Raw genomic sequence first — 25,458 nt, 5'->3', positions numbered from 1 at the left:
CAGTGCACCTCTTTGGTGAGTAATGTTTAAGGGTAGGCCCAAGGAAGAGAGATTAGTATAGGCTACATCTACAACTTAATTTTCCCCCAACCTTCCCAGATCTGGATAATCTGATAGGCTGTCTGGGGGTAAAAATGCATTGTATTGATAACAGTAGGGAAAAGGGGAAATATCACCAATATTGATGATGTGTACATCATCAGAGATCTATCTAGATCTTTTTGTGTTGTATATGGGCTTCTCTGGTAGCTTATGTGGTAAAGAATCTGCCAGCAATGTGAGAGACCCAGGTTTGATCTCTGGGTTAGGACGATCCCTTGGAGAAGGGAATGGCTACCACTCCAGTATTCTTTCTTGGAAAATCTCATGGACAGAGGAGGCTGGCAGGTTATAGTCCATGGGGTCACAAAGAGTCGGGCACGACTGAGTGACTAACACTTTCACATTGTGTCATATACAAGGCGGGGGGTGGGGTGGGGTATTGGGTGTGTGAGAATTACTTCCTCCAAAGCAGGCAAACATCCTGCTGGTTCTGGCACAACAGTAAGTTATTTATAAGTTGGCTCCTCCTTGAAGCCTGCAGGGTGAGCCTTAGGGAAACATTTATGGAGGCCCCTGCATCTGCCTCCAGGAATCCTCTAGCTCCAGGATTCTTAATCTCATTTTACTACTTCCCTGATGGAAATAAAGGAGTTGAGCTTACTGAATTAGACTTTCCCTTGAGGCATAAGGTTTATAATGAGGGACATTTGCTGGGTCCTCAGGGGATAGTTGGGCCATTAGATTTAAGTATTTCCTACACAGTCCTGAAGACACTGTTTCATTCCACAAAGTTGGCTGAGGCTTAAGGTTGGGCAGCTTTTTGGATAATCTGAAACATGTGCTCAGGTGATCAAAGCCACATTTTTTGACACCTTCCAACACCCCTTCCCTCACAGCACCATATTCTGGGGATGCTGAGGGAAACAATGTGTGTTGGGAGGGAGAAAAGGAGCATTATCTGGGAGGATATAGTATTTTTGACTGGGTGGCTCTGGGTTACTACTAAACAACATCCACACATGGGATGAAACTACCTTTTTTTTTTTTTTTTTTTTGGAACTTATCATCTTTTGTCAAATCAAATGCATTGCCTCTGAATTGCTAAAGTTTCTGTTGCTCTTAATCAGGTAACTCCTAATGCCTCATTTACTTCTTGTAATTCAGTGACAATAAAATGACTGTTTCTAGCATTTGATAAGGAATTTTCACATATTGTATCTCATTGGATTCTCATAATGATCCTATGAGGTAGGTTTTAGTATGTTCATTTCACATGTGAGGACACTAAGGCTTGAAAATGGTTAGATGCTCTGCTTAAAGTCACACAGCAGACATATGGAAGAAATAGTACCTCGAACCAGGATCTTGACTTCTGGTCCAGTGTTTATTCCAAGACACCAGAACTACAGGTCCACTCAAATCTCCTTATCTTCCAAGCCCTTATACCTTTTGCTGTTATCACTTAGTCTCCTTAGCAGCTATGGTTTAAGGTATGGGCAATAGTCATGTAATTTCTCTTGGAGAGAAAAGCAAAATGTTCTTGGTCATTTTAAAGCTGCACTGTTCCTTCTTTTTTTAATTTCTTTTTTTTTAAATTGTAGTATAATTGCTTTACAAGGTAGTGTTAGTTTCTGCTGTATGAAGGAGGAATCAGTTATATGCATACGATGTAATATTACTCAGGCATAAAAAGGAATGAAATTGGGTCAACTGTAGAGATGTGGATAGACCTTGAGTCTGTTACACAGAGTTGAGTAAGTCAGAAAGAGAAAAACAAATATTGTATGTTAATGCATATATGTTCCTTCTTTTCTGAACTGTGCTCCTGGGCTAACTTCTGCTCCTCTCCCTCATGGTTAGAGACTCCTTCTTGCTGCCATTGAAAGTATGAGAGGAACCCAGCTGTAATGTCTCTGCCTGGAATGTGAATCACTCTATGCTCCAAAACCCTCTCGGACCCTGGGCCCAGGTCTCTGCATGTTCTTGTGCTTTTCTTTGGCATGAGAGGACTGTGGTACTGGCGGTGTTGGGGTATGCTGGAGAGACACCCAATCCCTAAGTCGTTCTTCATCCGCCATGCTATTTGGTTCCTGTGCTGCCCACTCGTGGCCACAGTGTCCTGGGCATTCTTCCTCTGCTCCGTAGCAGTCACTATTCTCTCGAAGACAAGATGATAACCTCCTAGCTCGTGGATCAGTGGATGTGAGATCTTGTCTGATTCTGCCACTAATAACTCTGGGACTCTGGGTCTTTTACTTATCTCTAGACCTTAGTTTTCTAACCTACAAAATGATGGTTTGAGCATAGTACATGTTGGGGATATGTATAATTCTGTACACTTTATGTGATTACATGAAAAACTGAACTGGAAGGTATATCTGATCATTTTATTTTCTGTTCTCAGCAATATAAGTGTGATATAGAGTTTTTGACTTTCATATGATTATTATTTAAAAAATTTCTGTTCATTCCAGGTCACCACAACTCTAAACTTTGTGTCTGCTGCTGCTGCTAAGTCGCTTCAGTTGTGTCCGAATCTGTGCGACCCCATGGACGGCAGCCCAACAGGCTCCCCCGCCCCTGGGATTCTCCAGGCAAGAACACTGGAGTGGGTTGCCATTTCCTTCTCCAATGCATGAAAGTGAAAAGTGAAAGTGAAGTCGCTCAGTCGTATCTGACTCTTTGCGACCCCATGGACTGCAGCCTACCAGGCTCCTCCATCCATGGGATTTTCCAGGCAAGAGTACTAGAGTGGGGTGCCATCACCTTCTCCAGAACTTTGTGTCTACCTATGTACAATACCACCTTGAAGGAGAGGGAGATACAGAAGGTGGTGAAATCAGATATCTATTGAGATTTTGGGGAAAGAAGCAAGATGTACATTTGTGAAATGATTGGGGAATAACCCAAGGAGGAATCTAATTAGTGTTGGAGTCATCAGGGACCATTTATTCTGTAACCTGGAAGTCCGTGGAGTTTGGAGAAGTGGAATGTCTCCAAATTAAGGAATTTTCCAGATGTTAGGATTTGGGGCAGTTTCAGATGAAGGTTGGTTGTAATAAGACTTATGTGAGGTCTATGCTGATTAGATCAATCACTAGCATTCAGAATTTGGGAATAAGAGCATGATGGGAAGGAGTTTCACTTACAACAGTTCCTGGGCATCTACTTGAATCTGTGATTTACTTAAATTACGTGAACTGCTCCAGGTCACAGATATAGTAGGAAGTGTAATTCTGGAAACTGGTTTCTGCTTTTTTTTGTTCAATGCATTTCCCACTAGACCAAGCTGACTTGCCTCTTTTGTGTTTAAAGATCTTGCAGAAATATCGACTAAATTGAAAATTACTTTTGACTATTTTCTTAGAATAATGGGGAAAGACTGATGGTGATGGTGGAGTTAGTCAGACCACATGTTCTGAGCTCCTAACCTTCTCATTGAATTTAACCTGTTTGCCTTTCTTTGCAGGGGCACTTCACACTTCTAAGTGAGGTGACCACCATGGCTTTTCCCAATAATTCTCATCTCTTCTCACATACTTTCTTCTTGGCTGACATCCCAGGACTGACTGCTATCCACATTTGGATCTCACTTCCCTTTTGCTTCATGTTCTTCCTGGCAGTGACTGGGAATGGTGTCCTGCTTTTTCTCATCTGGACAGAATGCAGTCTTCTCCAGCCCATGTTTTTATTTCTTGCCATGCTCTCCTTTGTTGACCTGGTTCTCTCTCTTTCCACTCTGCCCAAGATGCTGGCCATTTTCTGGTTTGGTGCTACAGCCATCAGCTCCTACTCCTGTCTTTTCCAGATGTTCTTCTTCCATGCATCTCTGCCATGGAATCAGGAGTGCTGGTGGCCATGGCCCTGGACTGCTTTGTGGCCATCTGTAACCCACTATGTTATGCAACCATTCTTACCCCAGCAGTTGTTGCCAAGATTGGAGGCCTGGTGGTGCTTTGAGGTGTGGGTTTGACCACCTCCTTTCCAAGCCCAGCCCATGGGCTGCCCTACTGTGGCTCCCACACAATTGCCTACACCTACTGTGAGCATATGGCAGTGGTGAAACTGGCCTGTGGGGCCACCACCGTGGATAACCTCTATGCCTTTGCTGTGGAGATCTTTCTTGGTGCTGGGGATGTGGCCTTTATTGCCTACTCTTATGGGCAGATTGTAAGGACTATGATTCATTTGCCCTCATCTGAGGCACGTGCTAAAGCAGGCAGCACATGTACAGCTCACATCTGTGTCATTCTCTTTTTCTACAGACCAGGCTTTCTTTCTGTAATCATGCAGCACTTTGGCCAACCCACAGCCTCTGCTGCCAAAGTCATCCTTGCCAATCTCTACTTGCTATTTCCCCCTGCACTGAACCCCCTTGCCTATGGAGTCAAGACCAAGCATATCTGGGAGCACCTGTGTAAAATTCTAAGTCTCAACCGTATTGATCCCACCTGAGTGTAGTTCTCATTAGTTGGACCTTGGGGGCCAAGGTGACCCTCCTCTGTGTGATGGGAGCCCCATAAGACCATGCTACTTACCTGGTGGGGACAAAGAAGAGAGAGCAAATGAAGTTATTCTGAGTGTTTAGAAGTTGGGAAATCTCTTCTGAGACCTACGGTGTTTAGATATTTGGATGAAAATCTAGAAGGGCTGGGGTGTATCAGTTGATCAATCAGCAAGTACTTTTTGGATACCTTTTCCCCTAAAAGTTTGTTATTTACTTGTCTTGACAAAATAAGTGCATCAGGTAATTAAGAAATAATTAGACTTTAATAGATCTGGATCAAGTGACTCAGGAGTTCAAATGAAAACATGGACCACCTCCCACCACCATGACACTGACACATAGCCTGTTTGTGGAAGCAATAAGACTCCCTCTATCAGAAAAAACTTTGGCATCACAGAAACTGGCAAATTCTGGAGATACTTTAAGTCTTAAGATTATGAGAGAAACTCTGTAAAATATTCATGTTCCATCTGACTCCAAAATTGCCAATAACATTTAAAATCTTTATTCTTTGTATTTTTCTAGCCTGTTTTTGAGATGGCTGACCCTCTATGGCTCTTATAGTATTATGAATTTTTAACTTCTCAGGTTAATAATAATTCTTTCTTTCCTCATTTTTAGTCTCTGGTACAAAAAAAGTTTGTTGCACACAATAATTATTGTTCTAATTCTTGCTTTGTTTATTTTCGGTCTTCATTTCTAACTCTCTTGCCCATTGTCTTCTAGTTTCTACCATTGGTACTCACTGTAATGTTTCTTGTATGCTGTGAAGTCTTTACACACTCTTGCAATATATGTAGTGTTGAGTGAGGGTTATGTATTTGTAATAACATGTTTCCTTCTTTAGTTCTTCAAGAGTCCAACTTCCTCCAGTTATGTATTGTCTGGGCTCTTCCTAGTGGAAATGCATCATCCTGTCTTTTTCCTTGACATTTCTACTCATCTTGAATTTCAATTCAAACCTCACTTTATTGAGGAAGATTTTTTGAACTAGATAAGGTCACCTGTTTTTTGAACCCAGAGCTTTGTGTGTATTTCTTTCATTATCCTTCACAATTTATATATATACTGATTGAATTAATGATCTCTGTCCCCCATCTCTAGTAAATTGTGAGTTAGATGTGTTGTCTTATTATCATAGTACCTGGCACATAATAGGCTCTCAATAAATGCTTGTTCAATAAATACGTCTCATTCCTTTCATGGACTGTGTCATCACCAGCATATTTCCTCATCAGTCACATTGTGTTTTTCCATAAATAAATACATAAATTTTCATAAGTGTAACAGTAGGTACTCAATACATTTTTATTGGAGAAATTAAATAAATTTTCACAAAAATGTCATTGCCATTGCAATCACTATTTATAGTACTGTCTTCACTACCATTGTCATGACTAAGGGCACATTAACTTAGTCTTTTCAGGTGTTATAAGTTCAACTGGTGGTATTTTGGATACTATGCAACATATTAGAGGACATATTTATAACACAGACTCTGCTGTGCAGAAGCAAGGAACGAAGAGAAAACTAGCATTTGTATTTCTTCTTTTCTTTATTTCCTCTCCTTTTCTTCATTATTTTCTTCCTTACCCTGAGTATTTACCATGCTGTCAGTGTGATGATGAAATGAACTTGAAAATATAGAAATTATGATAAAATGTAATAGTGCAATGGTAAAGATTGGTTCTAAGTTATAGAGTATTAATTCTCAATGGGAGGCCATGGGCAGAGATGGGGCATGGGTTAGACTGGGTTTAAATTGATGCTATAAATGACCAGAGTTTAGAGACTATGAGCCTGAATTGTTGGGTGGGTAAGTGGACCAGGATTAAATTTATGGTCCCTATGGGGAGTCTGCCTCAGTCCTTCTCTGAAGTGGCTTCTGTTCTATGCACACTGTATGATCCTGTATTTTTCCCTGTTAAATATTAATCTTCAATATTATCAGTAAGAAGAAAGCTTTTCAAAGAAAGGGCAAAAAGAGGAGGACCCCCTTTCTCTTATCCCTGCTCCACTGATGGGAGTGGAAGAAAGATTGGCAGAAGAGAGGGAGCAGCAAAAGCTGCTCCATCAAAGCTCCATCAGAGCTCAAAGCTCTCTATTGATGGTAATTATCACTCAAACCTCCATCCACCTAAGGTATCTCCCTCTACAGCCCTGTGGTTGCTCCCTCTTTGTATTGACATTAGTGTAAAATTTTGATAATATGAACAGCTCTTGTTTTCCTCTTATTCTGTGGTACCCTGAAGCTTAGAGATTAAAACTGCATTATAGATAAACTCTGTCATTTAATGTCTACTAAATGTGTATGAAGATGGTACTCTCATAGTTCTCATATTTTTCTAATGAAAATGTTATACTTCCTACTAAGTGGGGAACATCCATTTTCTCACACCTCTTTTACCTCTGATTTGGAAATGAGTTTACTGTTCTTGTTCCTAAATGTAATGTTCAGTTCTTTCTTTATTTTTGTAAAAACAGACTAGCAATCAAACAAGCACAGACTGGTGCTTTCAAGGTTTGTGTCATTTACACATATCATCCTCTACCTCTCCCCGTTACTAATATCTCTTCTTTCATCAAATGATGGCTTAATCAACATCTTCTTTATTATTTCACTACCCATAGTCCTGGAGGGAGACTTCAGGGTGAATGACCCATTGAACACTCTAGGTTTTCTTATTCTTCATTTCTTTATTCCCAAAGATCCTATCTCATTTACCGATTTCCAAGATGTATACTTATACTTGAACCTTGTTAAAGATTGCTATGCTTGTTTCCAACAGATGTCCCATCATCTATACTTCATTCCTTCCTATCCATACTCCTAGTATGAGGCTTAATAATGAGATTCTGATTGTGTTTCAACCTTCTGCTTAAAATCTTCATAACTTTCTGCTGCCCTTTAAAATGACCTAAAATGTGCATGATACAGTCTTACTTACAGGCCAGGCTAAGTTCCTGAGAACTACATTCCCCAATGTCATGATTTCTTCAAGTCTTTGACAATACCAAGCTCCCTTCTCTCCTGCCTCAGGGATTTTGTATCCTCAGCTTACTCTCACCCTTCTCTTCACTTTTAACCCATTCTTTTGGTCATGAACTTGAATTTAGGATGGCTTCCCTGAACTCTCCAGGCTGAGAATGTTCTCATAAGACACTTTAGTTTTGACTTATAACACTTATAACTTCTATTAGTTATCCTTATGATCATGTATTTAAAAGTATCATTCCATGATCTGTGATCACAAGGACCATTTTATCACGTCAGCTGTTGGTGGCTGTTTTTTTGTCCAACATCTATTAGAGTACTTAGATTTGGTAGATATTTAATATCCATTGAATAAATGAAAAACTAAGGCTTCCCACTAGCTATAAGTGAAATGTTTGTAGACTGGAAGAATGAAAAGACTGCACAAGAAACTTTATTCCAAAGGAGAACATGGTCCCTGGGGTCGACTGGTAGCTGCTTTATCTGAGATGGGACCAAGGGCAGAGTTTACCTGGTGATGGAAAGATGTGATAAAGAAGATCCTAGCCTACCTCATTGGAAACTTCCTGGAATGAGTTGTCTGAGATGTGTATTTATCCTATACTTGCTATAGTATTGAAGTTGATGTTTGTATGCTTGCCACAATTCCCCAAAGAGAAGCAGAGTGCTCAATTCACCTGAGACAGGTGGCATTTATCTTAGGTTAGGTCCTCTAGAATAAACCTAATGCAGAGATTTGTATGTACGTGGCTTATTTTGAAGTATACTTGGAAATAACACCTGTCAAGAGTGAAGGAAGCAGGATGAGGCAGAGAAAGAAGTTAAACTGTGATCCAGTTATCCCAGATGCTGATGTTGATTTCTTAGGGATGCTCTTGAGCTGGGATGGTACTTCAGTGTTGCTTCATGTTGTTGTATTTATACATAGACCAGTCATTGAGCAAGATCTACACTCAGGAAAGAGAAGCAATTTTGTGTGAATCAGCTCTTTGTCCAAAGGAATGGCTCAATTATGATAACTTTTAGCAACAACATTCACAGTAGATGGAAGATAGAACCTACTGAAGTACAAAATCCACTAAAGTATTTATTGGGTCCAAGTTTGACCTGTGAATATGAGAAGTCTGAGCTTATACAGCAATGTGGGGTTTCTTAGCTTCCTGAACATAAGGTTTCTTATCATAGTAATGAGGAGGTACAGACTTAGGAATGATGACCAACACTGGACCAACATTAGCCATCTGGTCAGGGCTAGGTACCACTCCTGGCTTACCCAATCAGCTGTCCCTGGGACAGCAGACTTAGCTCTGTGTGCCTCTAACCAATCGGAAGGTTACATTTGGCTCTATTCAGATGGGTTTGGGTGGCCTCTGGGACCTGCCAATTGGTAATAACATCTTCCCTGCTCAGTACCTTGTTCACAGTCACCAGGACTGCTTTGGAGAAGTATCATAAAAGGCTTTGCCTTTGAGGTAAGATTACAGAACCAACTATGAGTTTGTGTATAATTTATAGTATAACTGACATACATCACTTAATTAATATTTATAAACACAGAATTAAAATTTTATTTATTTTATTTTTTAACTTTACAATATTGTATTGGTTTTGCCATATATCAACATGAATCCGCCACAGGTATACACGTGTTCCCCATCCTGAACCCTCCTGCACAGCTTGTGTTAGCCTGTTACATCATGAAGTCTTTGCCAGCTAGATGATAGTTATAAATTTCAATAAGACATGGTCCTTTAGTTGATATAAACCATTAAGACACTGAAAGAATTTCTATGATATAGATGAAACAGAAACTTGTGGATGAACAAAGAAAGATAATAAAATAAAATGCCCATAACTCAATCAGTGGCTCAAATATAGTCAGTGAATCCTTTTTAAGAGGCAGAAGACAGTGGACTCTGAAGTTTGAAGAAACAGCAATTCAGATATAGAGCAGGAGAAAGAATACATAAAAAGGCCCATGTTAAATAGGATGGTATACTCATATAATTCCAAAAACGTAAAAATGGTTAAAGTAAACTATACATGTGGGAATATTTTAAGTACAAGTCAAAGTTATACAAAAAGATAGACTTTGAAAACCTTATATACCAGTCATAAACGTAGGTTTTATTTCACAGATTAAATGAACTAAAAAACATTTAACTGTAGGAGTGACATGATGACATCTGCATTTTAGGTGCATTTAAGAACACTTTGGCTTGAGAATAGAGAGTGGATTGAAAGGATAAGTGACAAAAGCAGAGAGATTTAAGGAAACAATCCAGTTTGGAGGAGTAGGGAGTATGACCTAAACATGGACATTGGGGGTTGAGAAAAAGAAGTGGATATAAGAAGGGTTAAAAATCCAGTCAACAGATACTGTGATTATGTAAAAAGGATGAGAGACAGAACTGCGCATGCTCAGTCCCTTGCACTGAGTAATGCCAGAATCTTTCTGTAGCCCACCAGGCTCTTCTGTCCATGGGACTTTGCAGGCAAGAGAGACATAATAAGCAAGGGTAATTTCAAGTTCGTATATTGGGTTGGATAGGTTGACAGTGATGTAATTCACAAAAACATGGCAAAAATGTGGAGCAGATTTAGGAAGAATAGGTAAGTTAATTCAGTCTTGAATATGTTGAGCATGTGGTATAGATATTTAGGAAGCAAGTGGAAAAGTGGATTTGTGTTTCAGAAAGATATTTGACTTAAAAAAGCTGTTTGGAAGTATATAAATTAAAGCATATAAATACTTAAACTCATGTGAGCTCAATCAGAGATAAAGTACAGAATATGGAAGAGAGGAAAGAGTGAACCCTTGGAATCAGCAACATATAACTAATAGGTAGATGGAGAAAGCGGTGGACTGGGGATATGAGAGAAACAGTGGTAGAGTACTAAGTTATGGAATCTGAGGAACACTAATTTAAAAAAATAGCAGGCTGGTTTATAGTGTTGATCAATGCCAAGGGGCAAAAAAAGAATTCTTCTGTGTAGACACTTGCAGACTAGAAGTAATTGAATGTTTGAGTTTCAACATATCTCTAAAAGCAGCCTACGCTTACGCTTATCCCTAAATGAAACTAGTCTCTCTTAATTAAGATATGTGGATATCTTGCTTTTGCTAAATTATCTGAAGAAAAAGAGATTTTCCTCCTAGTATCTGATTTTATTCCCTTGTGTTACAGTTTAAACTTCTTTCTTCATCTCATGAAGATGGTAGCCAGATCTGGACAATGTGATAATCCATAAAGAATGAAGAAATCATGACTTTGGTTTTTTTGCCTCTTCTCTTTCCAAGCCATTGATGACAACCCTGAGTAATTCCAGCTGGAGGCTGATCGAGCCATCCTTTTTCCTGATCGGCATCCCGGGTTTAGAGGAAAGCCAGCACTGGATAGCACTGCTGCTGTGTGTCCTTTACCTCCTTGCCCTACTGGGCAATGTCACCGTCCTCTTCACCATCTGGACTGACCCATCCTTGCACCAGCCTATGTACCTCTTTCTGGCCATGCTTTCTGGCACTGACCTGGTTCTGGCTTCCTCCACGGCACCCAAAACCCTTGCAGTGCTCCTGGTTCATGCCCATGAGATTGGGTACACCGTCTGTCTGATCCAGATGTTCTTCATCCACGCGTTCTCTTCCATGGAGTCAGGGGTACTTGTGGCCATGGCTCTGGATCGCTATGTAGCCATCTGTCACCCTCTGCACCATTCTACCATCCTGCATCCCAGGGTCATAGGGCGCATTGGGATGGCAGTGTTGGTGCGGGGGATACTCCTCCTCCTCCCCTTCCCCATCTTGTTGAGGAGACTTGTCTTCTGCCAGGCCACCATCATAGGCCATGCCTACTGTGAACACATGGCTGTGGTAAAACTCTCCTGCTCAGACAGCACAGTGAACCGAGCCTATGGGCTGGCAGTGGCACTGCTTGTGGTTGGTCTAGATGTCCTGGCCATTGGTGTTTCCTATGCCCTCATCCTGCAGGCGGTGCTGAAGGTACCAGGGGGTGAGGCCCGACTTAAGGCCTTTAGCACATGTGGATCTCATATTTGTGTCATCCTGGTCTTCTATGTGCCTGGAATGTTCTCTTTCCTCACTCACCGCTTTGGCCGGCAGGTGCCCCATCATGTCCATGTTCTTCTGGCCACACTCTACCTCCTGGTGCCACCTGCACTCAATCCTCTGGTCTATGGGGTGAAGACTCAGCAGATCCGCCAGCGAGTACTCAGGGTGTTTGACATAAAAGGACAGATCTGAACACATCCCAATCATTTTCTTCAGAGGTTCTTGCCAGCCATGCTGCCAGGAGCCCATGGTTGGTCTTCTCCACATGGATCAAGTCCATTGTTATCATAAGAAATCTTTCTGGTTATAATAGTCTCATGGCAAAGAACATCATGAACACTTGGCTCCATGGCTGATTGAGATGTGCCTAGAGAGCCTGATTGTGAATATTTCCTCCATCCTTTATTTCCTAATCCAAACAGCTCTCTATTCCTGGTGATGGAGGGGTTTGGGGTTAGGAGACACACATGATGGCTCTGGATATGTCATTTTTTCTATCTAATGACTGACTGTGCAACATCTCCTAGAGTGTATATGGAAAGTTCCAGTGTTTGTCCTGTTTTAGTTCTGAGTGTCATTAAACTTATAAGTGCTATGAGCTTCAGGTCACTAGGCTCCTGTGTAGTAAGAACCTTTTTCAAATCATTTGAGATAGTCACAATGTGAGAAAATACCTTTTCCTGAAATATGGGTGTTATTTATTTAAAACAAACTTATGTGGAGCAGATACTGTGATAGGGAATAATGTGATATCCTTGTATTTAGTGTAGAAACACATGTGAATAGTGACTTTCTTTTTTAAAAGATATGTTGTATTTCAGATTTATTGTGTTTTAATTTACCTATATTTTTCTTTGGATAAAGAAGGAATAAGATAAAGTATTGAATTTATGTATTTTATAAGTATTAATTTAACCAAGCAAAAGTAACCATGTAATTATTTGTATCTCACAACTATAAAATATGCTAGAATATGATGTTGATAAACATAGGTTTATTAGTAAATTTAGAAGCAGTTATGCCAGTGGATGCAAGAGTTGGACTGTGAAGAAAGCTGAGCCCTGAAAAAAAAAAAAAGAAAGCTGAGCACCGAAGAATTGATGCTTTTGAACTGTGGTGTTGGAGTAGACTCTTGAGAGTCCCTTGGACTGCAAGGAGATCCAACCAGTCCATTCTAAAGGAGATCAGTCCTGGGTGTTCTTTGGAAGGAATGATGCTAAAGCTGAAACTCCAGTACTTTGGCCACTTCATGCGAAGAGTTGACTCATTGGAAAAGACTCTGATGCTGGGAGGGATTGGGGGCAGGAGGAAAAGGGGACGACAGAGGATGAGATGGCTGGATGGCATCACCGACTTGATGTATGTGAGTCTGAGTGAACTCCGGGAGCTGGTGATGGACAGGGATGCCTGGCGTGCTGTGATTCATGGGGTCGCAAAGAGTCGGATATGACTGAGCGACTGAACTGACTGACTGACCGATGCCACTTAAACTGAGTTACTCTTTCTGAAATGTGGATATGGAGTGATTACAATGAGGCCTCACTCCATCTCTGCTAACAGGAACTGGGTAAAAAGTTATAAAAGGATTGTCGTAATTGATTTGTTGCCTGTTTGTGGGATATCGCCTTAATATTGATCTTAACTATTTTGAGTCCCTAGAAAAGTTACAATGTTTTTTAGTCCTTGAAGAAATCAAGTCACTGGTACCTAGATGTAAGATGCTCAAGTGATCAGAGTATCCTATCTTGAGATTCCATCATGGTAGGGTAGATGGTTAGTGTTTCCAATTTCTCCTTTCTTTGTAAATTTTACTTCTAATAAGTAGTCTTATATTATAAAGCTGAGTATGAAGTCTTTAATTTGGTTGTCACACATAGGTGAGTAAAGGAGGATTGGTCTGAGTTCTTATTGCAGGAGGGATTACATATTCTCATCACTCTTTTCTAGGTGTGGGATTTAAACTATGGTAAATTGTCCTGGGGAAGCCAGTCTATGCTATATCACACACACTGGAAAACAAATACTTTGACACTAGAGGTATTTAGTTTGAGTAGATTATAAAAGGAGTAATTTGCTTTGTCCTTCCATTTATAGTACTTTCCAGTGCTTGGAATGTGGATGTGAAGCAGCTTCCTTGGATCAAAAGATGGAAATGTGTGTTGAAGATGGCAGGGCTACATTATAGAAAAGTCTGTGTCCTGCTTCTTCCTGGGCCACCAAACCTGGCTTATATCTGTGACAAAAATGAACTTGAAGTTGGTTTAAGCCAATGTATTTTGGGAGGATCTTTGTTGCAACAGACTAACCTATAGCTTAAGCAGTACACAGTCTTCATCTCAGATCTTTCTAGTAGTATACGTATTTCTCTGCCTGAAAGATGTCTTTTAAAATTTCCTTTTGAAAAGATTTGTGGTTCTTGTCTAAAAACCTATTTATTTTACTCACATCCAAATTTAATATGAGAAAGTTATTTAAATTATTGCATTATTTAATTTTCTACTGTGTCTGTGGTATATCCTCTATTTCATTCTTAGCAGTGTTTGCTTGTGCTTTTTCTCTTTTCCTTGATTACCCATGATAAACATTTATCAATATTATCAAAGTATTTCACTGTGTAGCCATTCAGCTAAGTGTTAGTACTGATGCTTTGGATTAACCTTCTTGTCTTTTCTGCTGGTTTACTGACATTACCTCAGAATTAACTGATTCTCTCTGTCTGGCCCCACAGCAATGACAGGGCTTAGAGATTCAGCAACACCTCCTTCATTTATAGAGGGAGCTGGTTTCCTAGTCACTTTGTGCACAGGATACTAAACTGACCCATCTCCTCTGACACTACAAGAATAATTTTTTCATTAATTCACTGAATGATTTTTCTTTTATGTTATTATTTCTATTTATTCTAAGCTTGGAGCATTCCCTAGATCTCCTAATGTTATCTCCTAATAACATTTCCTATCTCTAAATCAAGCTTTAACTTCTCCAATTACTCTTTCCCTAACTCATAATTCTATTGTCCACATTTACATTGGTTTACAGATTTTTTTCATTTTGTTTTTTTTCTATATTTCCAATCCAATTTGACTTATGGATCCAGAAAATTCAGAAAATATTTGAACCAATTGTTTTACACTTCCCTGTATCCTAGAACTGTTATTATTATTTTAATAATTCTTTGTCTATTAAATGAGACTTTTGGGAGAGAGAGAAAAGTACATCATATTTTTAGTCCAGCATCCCAAATCAGAATTATTACATTTTAGATTTCATTTTTTGGTATTAGTAGTTTTGTATATAGCTTCCATTTTAAGCCATAAGCTTCTGGTAGATAGGAGTCTTTTGTGTTCCATTTACTTCTCAAAGCTAAATGTCTGACTTAATCTCCAGTGCAAGAAACGTCTTCAGTAATTGTGATACAGGATGAATGCACAAACTTGGTACCTCTGCAGAGAGTGCTTCTTTTATTCTGTTAGCAATTCTTGGTGTGGTTTTTTGTTTAGGATTAGGAATATAGATTTCTCATCCTAGAATTAGATGTTTCTCAACTTGGTAGAAACAGAGTGTCTCTTTGAGAGAAAAAAGCTCAGGAGTACTGCTGGAGATTAGAAGCGCAGGTTTTCTACTCTTAATCCTCTCTGTATTCTTAGGAGTAGTGATCACTCACAAGGAATTAAAGAGGGGCCAAAGTAATGTATGGATGTGAAATTTGGTCTATAAAGAAAGCTGAGGTCCAAAGAATTGATACTATTGAATTGTGGTATTGGAGAAGACTTTTGAGAGTCACTTGAACAGCAAGGAGATCAAACCAGCAAGGTAATCAACCCTGAATATTCATTGGAAGGACTGATGCTGAAGCTCCAATACTTTGGCCACCTGATGCAAAGAACTGACTCATTGGAAAAGACCCTGATGCTAGGAAAGATTGAAGGCAGGAGGAGAAGGGGACGATAGAGGACAAGATGGTTGGATGGCATCGCCGGCTGAATGGATGTGAGATGAGCAAGCTTGGGAGTTGGTGATGGACAGGGAAACCTGGCATGCTGCAGTCCATAGGGTTGCAAAGAGTCAGACATGACTGAATGACTGAACTGACTGAAAGTAATAATAGAGCTTAATAACTTCCATATGCATAGCTCTCCAATAAGTCATGACTGATATATGTGGAAGCAGAGAACACAAAGGGGGCCATCAATTTCATTCCCTTAATTCTAGATCTTAGGATCACTGCTTACTCCCTTCCCCAATCTGGGGGCATACTTGATGTGAAAATTTGACTCAAAGTACAAATATCTTTGTTGTTCTTGCTTAGTTTCTGAGTCTTGTCTGACTCTTTTGCGACCCCATGGACTGTAGCCCCTGTTCGTGACTCCTCTGTTCATGGGATTTTCCAGGCAAGGATACTGGAATGGGTTGCCATATCCATCTCCAGGGGATCTCCTCGACCCAGGGATAAAACCTGTATCTCCTGTATTAGCAGGAGGATTCTTTACCACTGAGCCATCTGTAGGATTCCCATAAATGGATGAAGATCTAGAAAAATGTAAACTACAAAAAGATAATGGTTGGCTCCCAAGTTTTCTTTGGGAAGCTGATCATGGGTACTTATGCAAGTGAACTTATGACATTTGAATATGAAGCAAAAGAGAGTCCATTGCTGTCCTTATAGATCCTCTAGGCAGTCAGTGAAATGGACAGGTTGGAACAGGCTACCTACTCTCAGATTCAACAACCCCACCATTACTCCAACAGTCTGTCCAGTTAGTGACCTTTCTTCCCATATGTAAAAACAAGCAAGAGAAAGTGGAGGATAAGGTTCTTTCTTAGTAGGCAGCAGAGGGCGCCTTTCACTTTCTTTGGGTGAGGTTGATAATGTTATAAGGGCTGCCCTAGTAGCTTAGCTGGTAAAGAATCCCCCTGCAATGCAGGAAACCTCGGTTCAATTCTTGGGTCGGGAAGATTCCCTGGAGAAGTGATAGGCTACCCACTCCAGTATTCTTAGGCTTCCCTGGTGGCTCAGATGGTAAAGAATCTTCCTGCAATGCAGGAAACCTGGGTTTGATCCCTGGGTTGGGAAGATCTCCTGGAGAAGGGAATGGCTACCCACTCCAGTATTCTTCGGAGAAGGCAATGGCACCCCACTCCAGTAGTCTTGCCTGGAAAATCCCATGGATGGAGGAGCCTGGTAGGCTGCAGTCCATGGGGTCGCTAAGAGTCGGACACGACTGAGAGACTTCACTTTCACTTTTCACTTTCATGCATTGGAGGAGGAAATGGCAACCCACTCCAGTGTTCTTGCCTGGAGAATCCCAGGGATGGGGTAGCCTGGTGGGCTGCCGTCTATGGGATCGCACAGAGTCGGACACGACTGAAGCAACTTAGCAGCAGCAGTAGCAGCAGCCAGTATTCTTGCCCGGAGAATTCCATGGAAAAAGGAGCCTGACAGACTACGGTCCATGGGGTCACAGAGAGTAGGACACAACTGAGCGACTTTCACTTGATAATGTTAAAGGAAGGTTGGAAAATGTGGGGGGAGAGGGGTACATTTTTCTGCTGGGTCATAAATTATGTCTTAATAAATTTCAAGAAGAGAAAAAACCCAACATATATTTAAACTGAAAAAAATAACAATATATGTCATGATAAGGTCCAAACAACCAGAAATTAAACAAAATACCTCTAAATAATCTGTGATTCAAGTAAGAAATCATACAGAATATTAGAAAATATTTCAAACTATAATGACATGTAGTAAAAGAGGAATATAGCTAAAGAAGAGGGAAAATTACACTTTTAAATGTTTATATTAGGAAAGTACAAAGATTTAATATCAACTATCTAAGGTGACAACTTAAGAAGTTAGAAAAAGAAGTATAAATTTAGACAAGGTAAATAAGATTAAGGAATTATTAAAGATAATAGCAAAATGAATAAAATTGGAAGCAAAAACAGAGAAAATTTAACAATTCAACAAAAGAGCAAAACTAGTACTTTGGAAAGATTAATAATATTGATAAAGTGCTGGTAAGATCATCAAAGAAAAAGAGAGAAACACAAAGGATAAATATGATGATTGAAGAAGTTCTTATGTAGACTATAAATCTTGACTTAGGCATACACTTCCTGTTTCTAGCACCTACCCCAACCCTAGGTTAACTATAACATTGTCCCAGTGAACCCTCGACTGTCATTTGCAGCTGAAAATGCTTCTGGTTTGTCATCTGCCCAAACCCACCATGTAAGTTACCCTATAATAAACTGATCCATTGGGTATGGAGCTGCCAGCCTTGGTTTTTGGTTTCAAGATAACTATCTCAGTTCAGTGGGCACTTGTTTGTTCCCTTCATCCTCCAACACTTGGTCACTCCCAGAACAGTCCTATTCAAGCCTAGCTCCAGGGACAGCTGCCCCAGATGGACAACTCTGCCAGGTTAAACTGCTGTGTTCTCCATTCTCTCAGGCTTATTTTCCTCCCCACTCACTCTATCAGGTATAAATTGGTTCTCTTACCATATAACACATGAATTCTTTAAATTCACTATGCTATGCAAAATCCCATGTGAAAAACCATAGGATACATGGAGAAATGGAGTGAGTAGGATAAAAAAGATAGAAAACAATATACAGTAGAGTTTTTCATATTAAATGGTTAAAAAATACTCCATTGAATATAATGCTTTACTTTGAAAAATGCAGGAAGCATGCTTGTGGAAATTGACAGAAGACTTGCAGCTTGTGAATTATTTTGAAGTGGTAAAAGAAACTTTATTTGAAATTAGATGGAAATTTGTGAAGTGAACTAAGTAAGGTACCTTGTGGCTGTTGGGGGTGTGTGTATTTGTGTGTTTTGTATATTCTTATGATGGTCATTTTCAGCTTGATGCAGTTTTCTGTGTTCAAATTATACAAAGGCAAGTATGAAATTCAAATATCCTCAAAATGTTTTCTAATATATCACTGGTGTTGGAACACCTTTATATGTTCAAACCAAGTGATAGAGCAAAACTGACTGTATCCTTTTTTTCCACTGTCAACAGTTTTCCATAATCCCAACGACTGCCGAAAAATATCTCTGTTCCACAAAGTTTTGTCTAGGTCTTTCCAAGTACTTCCCGGTCTCACCAGGTATTCCCAGATCTGCCTTTCACTGACCTATTATCTTGTAAGAGGTATCTTGTATATCGCCTTTACCTATTCATTTTTTAAAGCTATGATCATTCAAAATCTGTCATATCACTACCTTGAAACTGCTTGCTAATGAATGTGCATAAAATTAGGTAGAGTCCCACTAGAGAGCAGAGCATATACTCATATTAGAATAATTTAAGAATGGTTTACTTGTGAAGGGACTATTCATAAGGATGTGGTCTGTAAGAGATCCTAAGCAACAGTGCAGTTACTCAGGGCTTGTAACATCACTTGTCAAATGAGTGACTGTATTTCCACAGCACAGATGTATCTAGACATCACAGACCATGTCTTGATACCCAATTTAACAAAAACAAAAGGTGGAATTGGACTGGGGTAAAGTGTCAGGAGGAATGGGTTTCAATCATGTGCTGAGCTAGTGGAAAAGTACTGGAAGGTTTTAGGTGGGGGTTGATCAATACGGTGTGTCAAACATATTGAGTCATTGTTGAGATTGCAAAAGCATTAGTCTGTGATTAGGCCATCTGGGCTTGCTAACTGCTGCTCTTGGAAATTAGGCTCCTACTCTCCATAGAGACTGAGAGATGGAGTGCTATCTCCTTCGATGCGTATATATATATGTATATATATATATATATTTAAAACTTATTTATTTATTGGCTGCTCTGGGTCTTCGTTGCTGCATGTGCTTTTCTCTAGTTACAGTGAGTGGGGGCCACTCTCTAGGTGTGGTGTGCAGGCTTCTCATCGCAGTGGCTTCTCTTGTTGCAGAGCACAGGCCCTAGAGCACCTGGGCTTCAGAAGTTGCCGCATATGGGCTCAGTAGTTGTGGCGCCCAGGCTTAGTTGCTCTGCACCATGTGGGATCTTCCTGGATCAGGGATCGAACCTATACCTCTTGCATTGGCAGATGAATTCTTTACCACTGAACCACCAGGGAAGACTCAATGTTTTAAGAGAAAGTTTCCAAGTCTTGAGAAAGAGATTTCTAGGTTGTAAAATTGGGAGGAGGTTGGGAGAAGATTTATGTACATGGCAAATGGGCCGAGAAAGAATTTACAATTTCTCAAAGTAAAGTTTCTCAAGCAAATATTCTAAGGAAGCTAAGGAAACTAAGGCTAGGGGTCTGTAGTCTTAAAGAAACCTGTCCAAAGTTTAGACCAAGCCATCTTGGTCACTGGGTGATTATTATTATTTTTTTCTAGTTGGCAGTCTTAGAATGCTGTTGTATTTATTTGATGAAAACTGTTGGGGAGTTGCGAGGTGTGCTAGGGCTTGGTGTATGGTTGAGCTTCTTTCCCATGTCGCATGGGGCATGGCTATTTATAGCCATGTGGATCACTGTCCTATTTTCTGACCCAGTCACCACTATTCTGAACACTCGCTTCTCTTGTGTGACTTTTGGCTCACTTCTTGGTCTAATAGTGCATGTGCAAAAGGCTAGTCCTGCCTGTCTAGTATCAGACATTTCTGAATAAATATTATTTTTAGTAATCCTTTCCTGTGCACATTTTGGGCTTCCGTTCTTTCCCATTATTTCATCACAGCTGTCTTTCGTCTTTTGAAATATGTCCATATTTTCTGCTTCATAAACACTTCTCCATTTGTTTTGTATCATACTATAGATTGATTTACTATTGAACATCATGTCAGTATAGCTAGTTTTTAGAGTGGAAGGAGGAAGCTGCAGTGACTTCTGAGTTTGTCATGTGGATTCAGAGATCTTTGGAACTTTTTTACTATTTGGAGTTTTTGAGACTTTCTTCATGATACAATGTCTTATCAATTTTGAAGCCATTGCATGAAAAGTACATGATGTGTATTATCTGTTTTTACTAAGAGTAAGCTATTCAACTCAGAGACATTACTTTGCCAACAAAGGTTCTTCTAGTCAAGGCTATGGTTTTTCCAGTAGTCATGTATGCATGTGAGAGTTGGACTGTAAAGAAAGCTGAGCACTGAAGAATTGATGTCTTTGAACTGTGGTGTTGGAGAAGACTCTTGAGAGTCCCTTGGACTGCAAGGAGATCCAACCAGTCCATCCTAAAGGAGATCAGTCCTGGGTGTTCATTGGAAGGACTGATGCTGAAGCTGAAACTCCAGTACTTTGGCTACCTGATGCAAAGAGCTGACTCATTGGAAAAGACCCTGATGTTGGGAAAGATCGAGGGCAGGAGGAAAAGGGGACGACAGAAGATGAGATGGTTGGATGACATCACCAACTCAATGGACATGAGTTTGGGTAAACTCCGGGAGTTGGTGATGGATAGGGAGGCCTGGCGTGCTGAAGTCCATGGGGTTGCAAAGAGTCGGACACGACTGAATGACTGAACTGAACTGAACTGAAGCTATTAAACATTCATTCAAACCCACTTTTCCATAACTCTCTTCTATCATGGAGACTGTGAAGCTGAAATACTTAACCTTTGAATCTTGGACCTAAAGATGGACATCAGACTCATTTCAATCAATCAAACGCAAAAGTCTGTTGAGGCTTTTCTTCCTTCTTCTTATCTGGAACATGGAATTGAAAGCAAATAATTGTAATCATAACTTTAGATTTGTTGTTGTTGTTGTGCAGTGGCTAAGTTTTGTCCAATCCTTTGTGACCCCATGGACTGCAGCATACCAGGCTTCCCTGTTCTTCACTACCTCCTGCAGTTTGCTCAAACTCACATCCATTGAGTTGGTGATGTCATCCAACCATCTCTTCCTCTGTTTCCCCCTTCTCCTTCTGCCTTCAATCTTTCCCAGCACCAAGGTCTTTTCCCATAAGTCGGCTCTTCTTATTAGGTGGCCAAAGTATTGGAACTTGAACTTCAGTGTTAACCTTTCCAATGAATATTCAGGACTGATTTCCTTTAGGATTGACTGGTTTGATCTCCTTGCTGTCCAAGGGACTCTCAAGAGTCTTCTCCAGCACCACAGTTCGAAAGCATCAATTCTTCGGCGCTCTGCCTTCTTTATGGTCCAACTCTCACATCCATACATGACTACTGGAAAGACCATAGATAGCTTTGAGTAGATGTAGCTATACTTTATATTTAAAAATCAAACACGTAGTGTTTGATGTTTCAGGCTTACAGTGAAGTTGTTAACCAGGAATTTATGAATGGTCTCTATGGTAGTCTGTGAACTTTGTAAACATATGGAAACAAATCTCATCATCATTGTTACTCTTATCATCATTACTATTTATTACCATTAGGAGAGAGTCTACTTATCTTTCATTAAATTTTAGACCATTTCACTCCTCAAGTAAAAATTGCAGAATGCTGTTCTTTATTCAAAATTTTGACCAATATTCACGTCTTAGCCTTTAAATTTTAAATAGCTGAGCTTTTGGTTTTGTGACATAACATTTATATGAAATTAATTTTGATGTTAATGAGAAGTATGTAAAGAAATTTGTTTTGAATTATTAAAAAATAACATCTACATTTCCCCCTAACTGATTATTATGCCTCCTTTGTCATATACATAATTTTTATATGTATTAATTCTATGCCTGGAGAATCCCATGGACAGAGGAGCCTGGTGGGCTATAGTCCATAGGGTTACAAAGAGTCAAACATGACTGAAGAGATTAAGCACACACACACATGCTTTAATTCTATATCTGGGTAATCTGTTTTTTCATATGTCTTCCTGGTTATTTTTGTGCCAGTATAAAACTGAATTAAATAGTCTATTTTTATAAAAATTTAATGCACAACAGGACCATATAACAAAACTACAATTTTAAAGCTCTTTTTATGCATTTATTCTTCCAGATTAACCTTAGCATTCATGCACTGGGTTCTAAAGTATCACAGTTTTGGTTGGGATTTTGGTTAGATATGATGGCAAAAGTCCGCCTCTTTGGGAACCTACTGGGAGGAACTGTTTCAGGATCAGTATTTATCTCATACTTGCTGTAGGAATGGAGTTGATGTCTGTGGACCTGTCACAATCCCCTAGGAGAGAAGCACTCAATTCAAAAACATGTGGCATTTGTCGTGCCATGAGGTTGGATTTTCCAGAGTAAGACTTGGAGGTTTGTATGCAAGAAGTTTATTGTGAAGCATACTTGAAAATTATACCTGGTTATGTCTGTCAGGATGTCAGGGAAATACGGAGAAGAGAAAGAGGTTAAACTATGATCCAGTTACCCTAGATACCTAAGCTAATTCTATGCAATGCTCTTGAGGGAGATGGTCCTTCAGTGTTGTTTCAAAGTGAACAAAGAGGGTCAAGTCTGTGTGTTTGTATATAAATCAGACACTGGCTGAGAACTGCACTCAGGAACAAAAATTGTCTTGGATGAATCAGCAAGAGAGAGTGACTTAATTATGGGCTTTTAGCACCTGACACTTTCAACAGATAGAGGAATGAACACATTTAACTATGGAGTCCACTAAAGAATTTGCTGGGGCTGGATTTGACCTGTGAATGTGAGAAGTCTGATCTTACAGAGCAATGTGGGGTTTCCTAGCTTACTGAGCATCAGGATGTACAGGCTTGGGGGTGATGATCAACACTGGACAAATGGGACCCTGGATCAGGTGAAGTTGCCACTCCTGCTCTGTCTCTCTGTCCAACCAGCTATCCCTCGGGTAGAAGATGGCTCTGTGTGCCTCCAGTCATTCTTGAGGCTAACTCTGGCTCTGTCCAGGCATGTTTTTAGTGTCTTCTGGGACCTGGCAATTGGTAATGACAGTTTCCCTGCTCAGCCTTTTTTTTTGCAGTCACCAACCCTACCTTGGGGCAGTACAAGAATGGACTTGCCTTTCAGAGTGAGGATGACAGAACCAGCTAAAAGTTTTTGCATTGTATTTCAGTTGTGGAAAATGAGGTCAGGTTTGGAGCTTAAGGTTCTGGGGAAGGCTCTTGACAGATGACTTCCATCTTTCCCATAATCCTTGCAATAGGAGTTATTTCTTGGTTGACTACTATGGCTCTGAGTCTTCTAATATGTTTGACACCTCTTAGTAGCTCTAAGTTTGTTTCCCTTTGTCTCAGAGACGTTATCCTCCAAACTCACTGATTCCTCAAAACTAACCCACTCTATTTCAATCCCCTTAGCTTCTACCCTTTAAATCATACATGCTGCAAGCTAATGTGCGAGCTTGCATATACTCCCCAATGCCAGTAAATGGTCAGCTGAGCCATTCACAGGGGCCTTTAGCATTCTCCTAGGTTGGCATCCTCATCACATATGGTGCATGTAGGTATGTCTTATTTACCTAATTCAGCCAAGTCTTGCCAGAGCTAGTACCATGCTTCACATCCTTGGAAAATTTGAGTTGCCTAGACCTATGTGATGTGTTTTGTTTCCTTTTTGGTGTTCAGAGATTTCTGTGTGGGCCTTCTGGATGTAAAATCTTCTTTATCACTGATACTTCCAAGCTAGGCAGAAGATCATCATGGAGACAGAACTGGGACTCATTTTCTTCAACTGAGCAGAGAGGGTCCTAGTGAAACCTTCTTGAGTCTGGAAATTTTCTCCTCTTTCTAAGTTCTCTTCATGTTGCTAAGTCTTGCTCAATCCTATGTTGGGACTGACCAGTGTTCTTGCCTGGAGAATCCCATGGACGGAGAAGCCTGGTGGGCTACAGTCCATGGGGTTGCAAAGAGTTGGATACGACTGAGCTACTAACACACACACACACACACACACACGTTGGGACTGTAAAGCATGCATTTTCAGAAGGTAGCCTAGAGGTCAAGAGAACTATATCCCTATTCTAGGCATTTCATTGACTATTTATGTGTCTCAGATTTGACATTTGACCTCTACATCTGAGGGTTTGATCTCTATTTTTCTCTCTCCTAGTAGGTCATCCCCACAAACCCACAGTTTTTGTGTCCTCGCCTAATCTCTGGGTCCCTGCATCTCCCTTCACTACTGTCATAAAATCCACACCACTGTAAAGAAGGAGATTAATGAGGCAGGGACAGGCCACAGCCTGCAGAAGAAGAGCCTTCTTGCCTGTAGTGACAGAGACAGTGCTGGAACTGACCACTGTGAGGAGTTCCTCATTTCTGACACTCACCTAGGATTCTGCCACAGCTTCCTATGGCAGAGAGATTCAGTGTGGTTTTTCTATCATGAGGCCCCCAGAATATCACTTGGTGAGGAGCACTGAGGCTCAGTCAGTCCATGCCTCATAGATGCCCCACCATCTGCTACATCATTCCTGTTCCTTAAGTTCAGGGTCTGTCTTGTCAAGTTCTCACGATTCCTGGGTGCTTTATATACACATTTATTTATTTTAAATGTACTCATATAGATATTTATTTATTCACCAAACATTACTGGGCACCAATTAAATTCTGGCCTTTCTGGGACTTGCCCTGTGACTGCAAGCATGCATGCATGCATGCTTATTTGCTAAGTTATGTATGACTCTTTGCAATCCCTTGGATAGCCTGTGAGGCTCCTCGGTCCATGGGATTTTCCAGGCAAGAATACTGGGGTGGGTTGCCATTTCCTTCTCCAGGGTATTTTCCCCACTCAGAGATCGAACTTGCATCTCTTGTATTGGCACAGAGATTCTTTACCACTGAGCCACCAGGAAAGCCCATAAGCAAGGCATAGTCCCCACTTTTTAATGACTGACAGACTAATGAGTTTTATAGTTCAAAGTAATCAGTGCAATGACATGGCCAGTAAGGTGATTTTATAGAAAAGTAAAGGAGACACGCCAGGCTGCCTCAC

The 25,458-nt window shown here is 40.3% G+C and overlaps 1 protein-coding gene across 1 annotated transcript; it reads left to right on the top strand.

Annotated features, from left to right (window-relative positions):
- Window positions 1–3,900: 3,900 nt before the first annotated feature.
- On the top strand, window positions 3,901–11,805 carry LOC102268317 (olfactory receptor 52L1). The gene is made up of 4 exons (XM_005910501.3): window positions 3,901–3,928; window positions 4,037–4,212; window positions 10,096–10,157; window positions 10,806–11,805. The coding sequence occupies exons 1-4, from the start codon at window positions 3,901–3,903 to the stop codon at window positions 11,803–11,805; spliced, it is 1,266 nt and encodes a 421-aa protein (XP_005910563.3).
- Window positions 11,806–25,458: the final 13,653 nt, after the last annotated feature.

The sequence above is a fragment of the Bos mutus genome, chromosome 15 (genome assembly GCF_027580195.1).
Source record: "Bos mutus isolate GX-2022 chromosome 15, NWIPB_WYAK_1.1, whole genome shotgun sequence".
In the NCBI taxonomy this organism is placed as follows: Eukaryota; Metazoa; Chordata; class Mammalia; order Artiodactyla; family Bovidae; genus Bos; species Bos mutus.
Note: the sequence above shows the minus strand (reverse complement) of the source record. Positions and strands in the feature narration are given on the sequence as shown.